At 35.3% G+C, this 12,108-nt stretch overlaps 1 protein-coding gene across 1 annotated transcript in view; it reads left to right on the top strand.

The window, feature by feature from the left end:
- The window catches only part of STAM (signal transducing adaptor molecule (SH3 domain and ITAM motif) 1), a gene marked incomplete at its 3' end in the record, with an annotated part of 17,526 nt that extends 5,675 nt beyond the window's left edge, over positions 1–11,851 (top strand). The window contains exons 2-12 of the mRNA XM_010014630.1: positions 782–857; positions 945–1,040; positions 1,586–1,736; positions 2,018–2,089; positions 3,231–3,423; positions 3,737–3,831; positions 4,997–5,085; positions 6,824–6,911; positions 9,153–9,207; positions 9,551–9,704; positions 11,676–11,851. Of these exons, the coding sequence (XP_010012932.1) occupies positions 782–857; positions 945–1,040; positions 1,586–1,736; positions 2,018–2,089; positions 3,231–3,423; positions 3,737–3,831; positions 4,997–5,085; positions 6,824–6,911; positions 9,153–9,207; positions 9,551–9,704; positions 11,676–11,851 (1,245 nt within the window). The remainder of the gene's footprint in view (positions 1–781; positions 858–944; positions 1,041–1,585; positions 1,737–2,017; positions 2,090–3,230; positions 3,424–3,736; positions 3,832–4,996; positions 5,086–6,823; positions 6,912–9,152; positions 9,208–9,550; positions 9,705–11,675) is intronic.
- Between the last annotated feature and the right edge of the window lie 257 nt (positions 11,852–12,108).

The raw sequence follows: 12,108 nt of genomic DNA, 5'->3' as shown, positions 1-12,108 counted from the left end.
CCCTACTTACCCTCTTTCAGGGTATCTTTTCAGGCCTATTCAACAGATAATGCTTGTACGCCCATGGCAATTCCTACCCCAGCCTTGCTCAGCCTTCCACCACCTTTAAAGACAGAACAAAAAGACAGAAAGTCACACAGATTTTAATATGCTAAACTGTGTCTGAAATTCCCATTCAAATTCTTTCTTAAATTTCTTTTTCACTCTATCTACCACAATGTAGGTAAGACTTAGAATTCTGTATTTAATGGTGTTGAAATTTTGATGTAGAATGTTCTAATAGTGTCTTTTAGCACTTACTGGTTCATTGCGTATCTTCTTTATATATATTACTCTGTAGATTAGAACAGACTCTGAGGAGCGTAGTGGTGGTAATTTAGAAAAAGAACCAATAACCTAGCAAAAGTGTGTTGGTGATCACTATGTAAGCAAATATCCTTGCATATGTATGTGAAATATGGAGCAGTGGGTGCATTAAGTACAGAGAATTACAGTTCTCTAACTGCAAGGGATTTTATGCATTTCTGGAGTATCTACAGTATTTAGTTCTAACTAGAAAAGCTAATGTAACTTACTGAGACATTTTGATAAGTGAGAAAGTTAGCAATCTTACAGGTAGAACTGGCTGCAGCCATTAAAGGTGTAAATCTATTATTTTTAATGTTGCACTTACAAGCTATTAAATAATTTACTGATGATGTTACTGTCTGTAACTGTTGTCATCTGTGCAATAAGAAATGTTCATTCCACTACATTTTTTTAAATGTCTTCTGTTTTTCAGGCCTAAGGACTGTCTCCGTTCTATTATGAAGAGAGTGAACCATAAAGATCCCCATGTTGCTATGCAAGCATTAACAGTAGGTTCTTTTTAATGCAATGCTATTACTTCATGAATAGTTATATTGCAAAATATCTTCTCTAAGTTTTAATCTTTCTTTCTTTAGCTTCTAGGAGCTTGTGTATCAAACTGCGGTAAAATCTTTCATTTAGAAGTCTGTTCAAGAGACTTTGCCAGTGAAGTAAGCAATGTGTTGAATAAGGTAATGAATTACATTGATTTATACAATGCATAGAAAAGCGAAATCAGACAGAGAAGTGGGGTAATCTGAAAGTGGAATGGAAACTACTTTTGGAAGACTGGAAATCTGTGGGCTGGGGAGGAGGATACAAGATTAGTGGGAAGACTGGCTGTGAGAAAGAATTTCCTGAATGCCACTTCACACTAGTTACTTACGTATTCTGTCTGGGGGAGGTGGTGTGTGGTGTGTTAATTTATAAATATACAAATTCATTTTCACATCAAATACAGAGCAATGCAACACTAAATACAGATGTGGTGACATAGAGACAATGCAGGGCTTTTGCATAACCTTGTTCTATTTTATTTTGGGCCTAGTATGTATTGTACAAACACAATACTGGTATACTATTCTCCCTTTCTAACAAAGATACCCCTTAATGATACAGTTGACTTGAAAATAAAGTGTTTCTGTAGTTTATATTGAGAGTAACATGAAATTTTTTTATATGAAGTAATTAAGAACAGATTCCTACATTATGTAACTAGTTTGTACTGTTCTTGTAGGGTCATCCAAAAGTTTGTGAAAAGCTGAAAGCCCTTATGGTGGAATGGACTGATGAATTCAAGAACGACCCACAGCTAAGTTTAATATCTGCTATGATAAAAAATCTTAAAGAGCAAGGAGTTACTTTCCCAGCTATTGGTTCACAGGTATGTTAAATTCTGTGGTTGTTCTTAAAGGACATCACAAATTCTTTTTATCCTCAGTTCTGTATTTGATAGTTTGTAGTCTTGAATTCTGTGTTTGTCAAACAACATAAAAACTGTTTTGTCTTAATAAAACATTCTTTTGAAGGGTGAAATGCTCTGACTTGCCTGAGAATTTTACATTGCAGATGTATACAAATCAAAATGGTGAACATAATGCATTGTCGGGTTTTTGTTGAATTCATTTATACATCTTTCACTTTGGCCAGGCTGCTGAACAGGCAAAAGCAAGTCCAGCTCTAGTTGCCAAAGATCCTGGTACAGTAGCCAACAAAAAGGAAGAGGAGGATTTAGCTAAAGGTGAGTGCAGTTGCTCACCTGATGAATATATTGGTAAATGTCAAATAAAGCAGGAACAAATGTTTTGCTTCCTTCTACGTGAATAGCGTATTTATGCATTGTGGTTACGATTTCCATTCCTTTCCCTCTCTCTGGGGCAAGTGAAGCACATTCATTTGCAATTTAAAGATTTGATGGAAGGACAAAATATGTTTTATAGTATAAGTCGTATGAAAGTATTTTGGGTACACTAAACTTTTATTCTTTTGAATTCTGCTTCTGTAGAATACTTTAAGGCTTTGATTGCTGTAAGCATAAGTGACTGATAAATGTCTCACTGCAGTCCCAGTAAACAAAACTAGGGTGGTTTCTTTTGATTTATTGTTGTACTAAAGTATATTTAAAGGTCATTTAATGATACTTAACCAGACATGTGTGAAGAGTTATCTCTTTTTGGTTTGATCTTTGTGGTCAAGATACTGGTTTTTGAAGTCAAACTTCAGCAATGTAAAGGCATAAAATGCTAGCCCTTGAATGTAATATGGGTTTGGGCTCAGCACTGGCACAGATTGTCCAGCGAGCTTGTGAAGTCTCCATCCTTGGAGATACTCAGAAGCCATCTAGACACAGTCCTGGGCAGCAAGCTGTAGGTGATCCTGCTTGAGCAGGGGATTGAACAAGATGACCTCCCAAGGTGTCTTCCAACTTAACTAATCTGTGTGATTCTGTGTATCCAGGCTACAAACTCCTAATCTAGCAGAGAAACTGTGTGTGCTTGAGCAGTTGTATCTTTTTAATATTTCAAGTGATGTGGGAAAGTTCAGTGTCACATATATACTAGTGAGGATGTAAATACATCAGTTGAAGGTAATAATGGTATTTTAATAATAAAAAATGGATGACTTCACTGAGTTATCCTGGTCGTGCTTAAGTGCTGTTATTCATCCTGTCCATGCTGAAAGCCTCAGTAAATCTCTGGGCAGATTGTGCTCTCTAGTAAAAAATCTTTTTGTTTTTTGCCATTATTTCTAAGTGAAAGGCAGAAGTTGACCATGATGCAACAGGAATGGAAATATATCAGAACTTTTCACAGAGCTAAATTTTCATATAATTCAAACTATTTTTATAGGGAATTTTCATGTGAATGTCTCTTCTTTTGTAGCTATTGAACTGTCACTGAAAGAGCAAAGGCAACAGCAAGCAACACTTTCCTCTTTGTATCCAAGCACCTCAAGCCTTTTAACAAATCATAAACATGAGGGCCGAAAGGTTCGCGCAATCTATGATTTTGAGGCTGCTGAAGACAACGAATTAACTTTTAAAGCCGGAGAACTTATAACTATCCTTGATGACAGGTAATTTATATAGAATGCTTCCTAGAAGTACAGTACACTGTAAAAATCAATTGGCAATACTTCCTATGTAGAAGCATACATTAGAATACCATTGTGATAAAATATGTTTACGTATTAAATACTTTAGTTATCTCCTAGATTTTTTTACATACAAATGTAATTGCATGAAGATTCTTGTATAAATATTTCTGCATGTATACAAATTGTATTTAGGCACAAGTAATAAAAATGCCTTGTACAGGGCAATTGTTAAGAAAATTCCATGTGAGTATTATTAATGTATGGGTGCTTTAATTTGTTTTTTTATCCTTAGTGATCCAAATTGGTGGAAAGGTGAAACTCATCAGGGTATAGGATTGTTTCCATCTAATTTTGTAACAGCTGATCTTTCTGCTGAGCCAGAAATGAGTAAGTAACATTACATTTATGAATATATGCTAAGCCTTGCCATGGCCCAAGGGATACTTCTGTAGTGGTGCACTTTCCCTTATGATAGAGTTCAGCTGCAAGTTAACATGATACTTAAAGTAAAACTGAGGAGCTCTTGCTTTGCTCTCACAAAAACCAGTCTTGTCCTTGTGTCAGACCAAGATTGCCCAAGCTGGCATCTGCTGAAAAATACGATGCTGTCTGCTGCTGGCTTTGTCAGCAGCTTCCTTGAGGCTCATTGTACAACTCCACTGACATCTAGAGAAATGCAGGCAACAGCAGTTTTTTTTCCAAATAGCCTTTTTGCCTAGTTGCAAGGGTACCTACCTAATCAAGTTAAAACTGAAGACCCATGGGCAGGTAGGCATTGGAGTCAGCTTACGACAGTTCAGACAATTCAAGAAACCTCCATACTGTAGTTATATATGTGTGTATAATGGAAGGAGGGTTTCTCCTGCATACTGCTTATCTTCTATCTATTTATATCATCTGACCTACTGTAAATATTTAACAAAAGTACTAAATATTAGGCAAGGTTTTAAGATTCTAGACATGATTTCTTTAAGTCTGATGGGTTTGCAAGATTAATCTCTTGTGATCTCAATACGAGTGTGCCATAGGTATGAGCAGAATTACATGCTGTAGGAGTCATCTGTTCTGTGTTAAGACTAACTGATAAGAGTAGTGTGATAAAAGTAGTATTTGGCTTTTTTTCCAAATATGTGGCCTCCACTACAGGGGTGAGAGATCCTTTTGCAGGTACTACTTGATGGAGAAAGAAGAGCAGAAATTGAGAACTTTCAATTCTATACTTGGCTCTGGAGAAAAGAAGGCTTTGGTTTGTCATAGTTGATTTTACCAGTTTTCTCTTAAACCTTGTTGCTAAGACATATTTCTGTTGAACCTGTGTGAACTGATGTCTGTTACGCAGTTTACAGATTTGTTTAAAAAAGTTGTTTAAATATGTGGAGATGTTTTATGCCTTCAAATGTCAACAAAATACTATTTTTCTTTTTTCTTAAATTTTCACAGTAGATATTTCACATATAAAGAACTTAAGCAATGTGCTAGCTGTATAATACTTATGTCATTGTTTTGTTTGTTTTTATTTTATAATAAACTGCTTGTCTATTTCATCTTACAGTGAAAGCTGAGAAGAAAACAGTGCAGTTCAGTGATGAAGTTCAAGTAGAGACTATAGAACCTGAGCCTGAACCAGTTTACATTGATGAAGTAAGCATTATAAAAGTGCTGATTTTCAACTATCAATTTGAAATATCAGGAGAACATAATCAAAAGAGAATAAATAGGAAGGGAAAGTTATTTAAAAAAAAATACATCTGCAGTATTCTGATTTCTTCATGTGTTTTGCAGTTCTTAAGAATTTCTGAAACTGAATATGGAAACTGCATTCCAATTAGGGCCCTACTCCAGGACTGTACAGCTGTTCACCTCCAAACTTGAAGCTTGGTGTGGAGTGACACTTTTGCTTTCAAGTTTGCTTTAAGTACTTAAGGATAGCTCAGAGATACCCATCTTGAATGCTGTCTTAGATCTATTTCCACTGTAACCACCACTGTCTTCCCCCAATCTGAAAACTCTTTCCTTCTCTGAAAACTATGAGCTTTTTGTTTTCTGTAAGTTACACTTAGCAAGATTTGCACAATCTCACCACAGTGATTCTGCAAGGTTCCCAGAAACTCTGAGCCCAGGACATTTTCCCCCTGCCTTCTTTTTTCCTTCCTTTTTTTTCTTTTCAAGTTTTCCCCTCTCCCTATCAGAGAGCTTAGAGTGGCTCTCTTTAGAATTGTTCCCTTTCTTTCTCAACTAGGTTCAATAATTGTTTTTTGAATGAAGGATTGATTACTACCTTTCTAAAGTCCTATTTAACTTCTGCCTCAAATACCCTTCTTCCCAAGAGATATTAACTTAATCTGCTGAAATAGCTTATCTCAGGCCTTTCTTGAGGTGCTTTCCTTTTATCTTTTGTGATTCCATGTTGGTTTATGTTTTATTGTCTTGTTTTGTTTTTAAAATTACCACACTGTAATTTTTAAGGAAGTAGTTCATCTGGCTTCTTCCTGCTTTTCCTGGGGCTAAGGAGGAAAAAACTTGGTTTTAATTTCCACTTTGAAACACTCTTTTCCAACCTGGTTGATTCTATGATTATAACTCTGGCCTGTTAAAAACTATTTACTTGATAGCAGTCAACTAAAAAGTGATTTTTTTTTTTTTTTTTTTTTTCAGTCATTTGGATGTAATGTTTGGTTAAGCACTATAGTTTACTCCAAGACATACTTTTCAAAGAGCTTATGCCTATTAATTTTCTACCCTTTGGTATTTTTGTAAAGGGGTTGCACTTTAAGTGGTTAACCAAGGATGGCTTACTCTGAAGTCAACCATGCAACCTGTCCAAATGTCGTCTTAAAAAATCCCTTCCACATATATTAGTGATGATATTGCTCATGTGCAGATAGGCCTCATACACTTAAAAAATGCAGGATAGTTTTTCAGTGAATTTAGTTTTAAGTACCCATTTCTTTTTAAATTATTCTCTCAATGTATTCTGTCAAAGCATTTCCTCTAATCCACTAGGTGGTGGCATTGCATCTGTAATGACTGGAATGGAAAAAACACAAACTGCTCAGAAAATACTGTTTAGAAGGACTTTTAGATAAAAAGGGGTATTCTGCACATTCCACTTGTATTTTTATCCACTTGTGATAAAAAATGGTAACAGTTTTTTATCATTTTATGGCTTATTTTATCATTTATGGTTTTCCCTTTTTCGGGCATCTGCATTCCTGTAAAGTAGCATGCGTGACTTGTATTTTCTTGAAGTTAGTCTAAATGATTTCCAAATCCCAAGAGGTCAAACTGACTGTTGTAAGTATCTGCTCTAATTTACTATCCTGAAAGTATTAATTCTCCCACACACACATATGCCCTAATTACACAATTTGTGTTCTAGGACAAAATGGACCAACTCTTGCAGATGTTACAAAGTGCGGATCCATCTGATGACCAGCCAGACCTTCCAGAATTGCTTCACCTTGAGGGTAAGATGATGTCAGTGGGTTTTTTTGTTGTTGTTTTTGTCTCTATAATTAGATAATACTAATTACTAATAATAGTAATTACCTATATCAAAACAAATTGAAACTAAGCTGAAACTGTTTCACCTTTATGTGCACACTACAGGCATGCCTGAGAAGAGCCTGAGCTGTAATATCTTCTCACTTCCTGTTTCCCACATCTAAGAGACTAAAGTGCAAAATTTTAACTTAAAACAAGTCCACTCCTCTCTCAAAAGAAAAATAATTCTCTATTCTTTTTCAAGACCTAGGAATACTTAATTCAGTCTTACTTATCCTTTTTTTTTCCCTTCATGGAGTAGCACAGCATGAGTTGCAAAAGGAGCATATGGAAGATTCTATGAGAGGAAGCAGAAATACTTACTGAGGCTTAGAATATGCCTATGGGTGTCCCACATGTGCTTTTCACTTCATTCGTATTTCTGTAGAACTTTAATATTAACAAATACTTTGAAGTGCTGCAAAATAGACTAGTTCTTTGGGCTCAGATTATCCAGACTACCTTTTCAAAGAGGCAATTGTAGACCATTTTACATGGGTTGATAGATGCACCAAAATTTTTGCAAGAGATCTTTGGAGAAAGAACTACAGAAACTTACTGATTATAAGACAACATTGGCTTAAATTGACAATTCATATAGGACAAGACTTTGTTAAAAAATGGCACATTCCAGATCTGTCTGTCTAGAAGTTAATCAGGAAAAAGAGCATAAGCTTTGTAAGCTTTTGGATAATACCCATCTTTCCACACCCATCTGTTTCATCATACCAGGAAAAAAAAAAATCCTGTTTTAGGCACTGCACATCAGTGACATGTCTGCATGTATTCTGGATCCACTAAAGCTAAAGAGGGGTAAAAAGAAACATGAATGGTTTTATTCTTTCCAGTAGTACCAAATATAGCTACACAGGCTGTTGTCTAAGAAGCAGATTACCTACATCTGGTCCAGGACAGTGGTAAAGAAATTAAAGGTATGCTTGTGAACCAACCTCCAGATATGGCTTACATTAGGATCTCCTATCAAAACACATTGTGAGATCCTTAGAACAATGATGAATTTTGTGTTAAACCATGTGGCTGCACCTGGAATCTGAAAGATGTACTGTAGTCATATGACTGCTTCTCAGCTACCTACAACAGTGCTTGCCAAACATGTGGCTGCACATAGTTCTGCAATGGTGTACTCATGACTGTATTTACCCTTAAGTAGGCCTTGGGTAGCTACTATTTTTGGCATAGGTTCTCAGCATTTTGTTACAGATGTGCGTTGGATCTTTGGTTCATACCAGTGGTGACAGGTGCTGATCAACATTTGACACAAAACCACTTCGTTTTCTTCTGCCATGCAGATGTCCAGTCACAAATGTCTTTACGTTGGAGAGCTCATCCCAATGTGTTGCAGACCTGAGGGCTTGTGGTTGGCAGCACTGCAGTCATCATGTTAGAGTACAGAAATCTAAGCAATCCTTTTCATGCTTTTAACACACTCTGTGTTCCACATAAAAATAGGCAGAACTTACACCAGGTTTTACATCTTTTCCCAGTATTTCTGCCAATGTATTACTGATCCCAGGTTCAAAGAAACAGATAGGTGCCTTTCATACAAGTCCTCTTTCACCTGGAATTGCCTTCAAGGATCACATCAGTGATGCTCTTTCACCAGTCATGGCCCAGAGGCTTTCAGGACCTTCTGCATCTCTTAATTTGGGAAGACTGGGAGTGAAGACTGTTTCACAGCTGCTTATAATGCATTTAGATCATCTTTGATGCCTGAATCTTTTTTTTTTCATCTCTCAGTTTGAATGTTTAGTGGCGCTTGGGATTAAATGTGTCTCTTGATTAGTAAATATTTCATTGCTTGGATAAGTGGTCATATTTTGCATTCTGGAGTTGGGTCAGATTGTAGTATTGCCTTCCAGCTACCTTGTCTGTTTATTTTACATTTGACAAACTCTGTCTTTTTGTTAGTAAACTGTGGTTTGCTTGGCAACTACATGAACCCCATGTACTTTTAAAACCATACCAGTACTGAAAACTTCATTCTTAAGTTATTCATGACACTACCTCTGTTACTATAACTTTTTTGGCATAATGAACTAGCATCTACACATTTCTATCTGATAATTTTTTTAAAAGCTGCTTTTTGACTCTGCAGTGTGGAGATATTTATTACTCTGATATATTTTAATGTCTTTCAATTATAGCAATGTGCCACCAGATGGGACCTCTCATAGATGAAAAGCTGGAAGATATAGACAGGTAAAAAAAGAATCATGTGTTTCGATTAATGTTAAGATTCATTCTTAGAAATAGAAGTGTTGGTGCTTAATGATATATTAGTTTCAGTGAATACTGGAAAAGAAAACAGGTGTATTTATTAGTGGCTTCTCATCTGGGATGAGGTATGAGGGGTTTTTTTTCATAGTCAGGTAATATTTTATAGTACTATACCATTTGACATTCTGGCATTTGTCTGGCACTTGTCAGGCATCACTTCACAGCCAGTAAGAGAATGTCCCACCTTGTGGGAAATTCCTTGTCTTGTCTGCTTTGTACTGATGTTATCTAAATTGTAGAATAAACTGTAAAATATGTTTTCTAGGAAACATTCAGAACTTTCAGAGCTCAATGTTAAAGCAATGGAGGCTCTTTCTTTGTATAACAAATTGATGAATGAAGACCCAATGTATTCCATGTATGCAAAACTACAAAATCAACAGTATTACATGCAGTCATCTGGTGTTTCTGGCTCTCAGGTATGTATGTAACTTCTAAGGGCCATTAAGGTTATCGAGTACGTACTGAGCTATGGCTGTTTTCTTAAATTGTTAGCAAAAAACACTTTTTCACAAGCTGACTTTTTTACAAAACTTGCTCAAATATTTTTTAAAGTATACTTCTCTACTAAAATATACTGATATATAAAGTATGGTGGAGCATGTTGATTGCAAGTAATAGTTTATTTCCTATTTCTACCCTTCTGTTCCCACCCCCTCACTCCCTGGGTTGGAAACCTCTTTTTATTTTTGTTACTTTAATGCTGGGTTAAAAACATCTTGCACTCTCAGAGATAATCTCAAATGAAAGAGCAGTGTTTTCTTTCAATAGAGTACGTGAAAAAAACCCACCCCAAAACATCCAATAAATACTGGTTTTTTTTCAGCTGCAACCTTTGGATACTCTCCTTTTGCAGGTTTTAACATTTCTAGCTTTTTTCTGTTCAGTTCTTTTTGATTCAGGAAAAAGACCATCCTGTGCTTTGACGTGCACATAAAATTAAAAATTAAAGCTGCCAGGCCTTTGCATGGTGGCTCAAAGAAAGAAAAGAACCAAAGGAGAACAATTCCCATTTAAGATTATGCTTTCCCACCCTAAATTCAACCTCCTCATTTAGTTTCCTTTTTTTGAAATATTAGTAGAGAGCATTTAGCATTTGAATTACTGAAGTTAAGAATTATAGTTCTTTCATGGCAGCATTTCCATGTAATTGACTCTTATCTCTGAGTAGGTCTTTTGGCTTATTCATATACTATGGTATTTTTCAAATGTCTTTTACACATTTAAATGTTTAATTCCATAGTCTAATACATGCTTCCTGTATTCTTTTCCTGTTTATAGTAATATATAACACTTCAAACGTGGGTTGGTGTTTTTGTTTTTTTTTTGTAATAATTCGTTAGCTTCCAACAAATATGTACTGTCTTTCAGTGGCTTTTAAAGAAGATGATGTGTGTTTTTTCAGTGTCATTAAGATGATGATGTGTGTTTTTTCAATGTCATTAAGAGGAACATTGTCTTTCATTCGTATTTTGTTTTGATAAGCAAACATGTCATGACCCTATCAAATAATTTTTATGTTTTATAAATGGGAAAGTTTCTGGGGATTCTTAAAGGGAAAACTGGATTTTATGGTGAAGATTAGCCAGTATAAAGTTCTGAGAAGTTAAGAGGTCTCATGCTTTTGCTTCTATGAATATGTCATCTGTGATTCATGGAGCTTAATACAGAAGATGTGTATATCATAAACTTACATCAACTCATGTAAGTTGTGCATGAGACCTGAAAATTCTAGTAATTTGTGTTAAGCCAAATAATTCATGATTGAATTCAGTTTACAAATTCAGTCTTGATTTAGTTGACGCATCTACTAGCAAACTTTTCCTGTAGTTAGTTGTAAAACATTACCTTATATTCAGTTCAAATTTTCTCAAGATTTCCTTTTCCTTTCTGCCCCACTCAAACAATTTTGTAATGGCAATCTCAACAGTTACATGAAATGACAAGTTAACCAGCGACACAAAACCAACACGTTATTGGCTTTCCATTTTAGTGATTACACGTTATGAAAGTTATCTGGCCATCAAAAAAGTATTCTGCTTTGGGCTGCTGTGTGCTACATAATTTAAATCCTTTGGTATTTTCCTTCAAAAGTAGAAGCTCTTAGCATGAGTGTTAGTCATTAAAATAAAATTTGGAATACAAGTTTTTCAGTGAACTATTTGACTTTCTTGGTATTGGAGTATGAGGTTAGAAATGTAAATAGTGTCATTTGAAAATCTGGTAGGTTTTTTTTGTACTGTGACACTTAATAGGAGCCAATAAGTTGCCTTCTAATAAAACATCTGAAATAAAAGGTTTGAGAGGCTGTATTTAAGTTCTAATGTCAGATACTAAATACCAAATTTTCTTGTATTTAATTTTTAATATTCCTTTATTTAACTTCCTAGGTTTATCCAGGGCAACCTCAAAGCAATGCATATTTGGTGGCAGGGAGTGCACAGATGGGCCATATTCAAGGCTACAACCTTCCTCCTGAGCAGCTCTCTTCTCTTAGCCAAGGCACAGTTACTCCATCTGCCAGCTCAATCCTGCCTGGTCAGCCTGCACAGGCATCCTACACAAAGTAATCTTAAATGCTTTCCTATTCAAGTTTAAATCAATTTAAACATATAAGGCTACAGAAAGGAGATTTTTTTTTTTCTTACAGAAGTATAATTTTAAACACAACTGAAAGATACTTCAGTGCAATTATTTCCAGTGTGCTTTTTGTTGGTGTTGTGTATTTAGTAAAAATTCCTGACAAACTCAAAAAATTTCTCTTTTTTTATAGTTTTCTCTAGCTTTTTATTTTGTATATGAGAAATATATAATTTATATCTT

This window comes from Nestor notabilis, unplaced genomic scaffold, assembly GCF_000696875.1.
Source record: "Nestor notabilis isolate BGI_N333 unplaced genomic scaffold, ASM69687v1 scaffold6455, whole genome shotgun sequence".
Classification (NCBI taxonomy): Eukaryota; Metazoa; Chordata; class Aves; order Psittaciformes; family Psittacidae; genus Nestor; species Nestor notabilis.
This window is presented reverse-complemented; position numbering and strand designations above follow the sequence as displayed.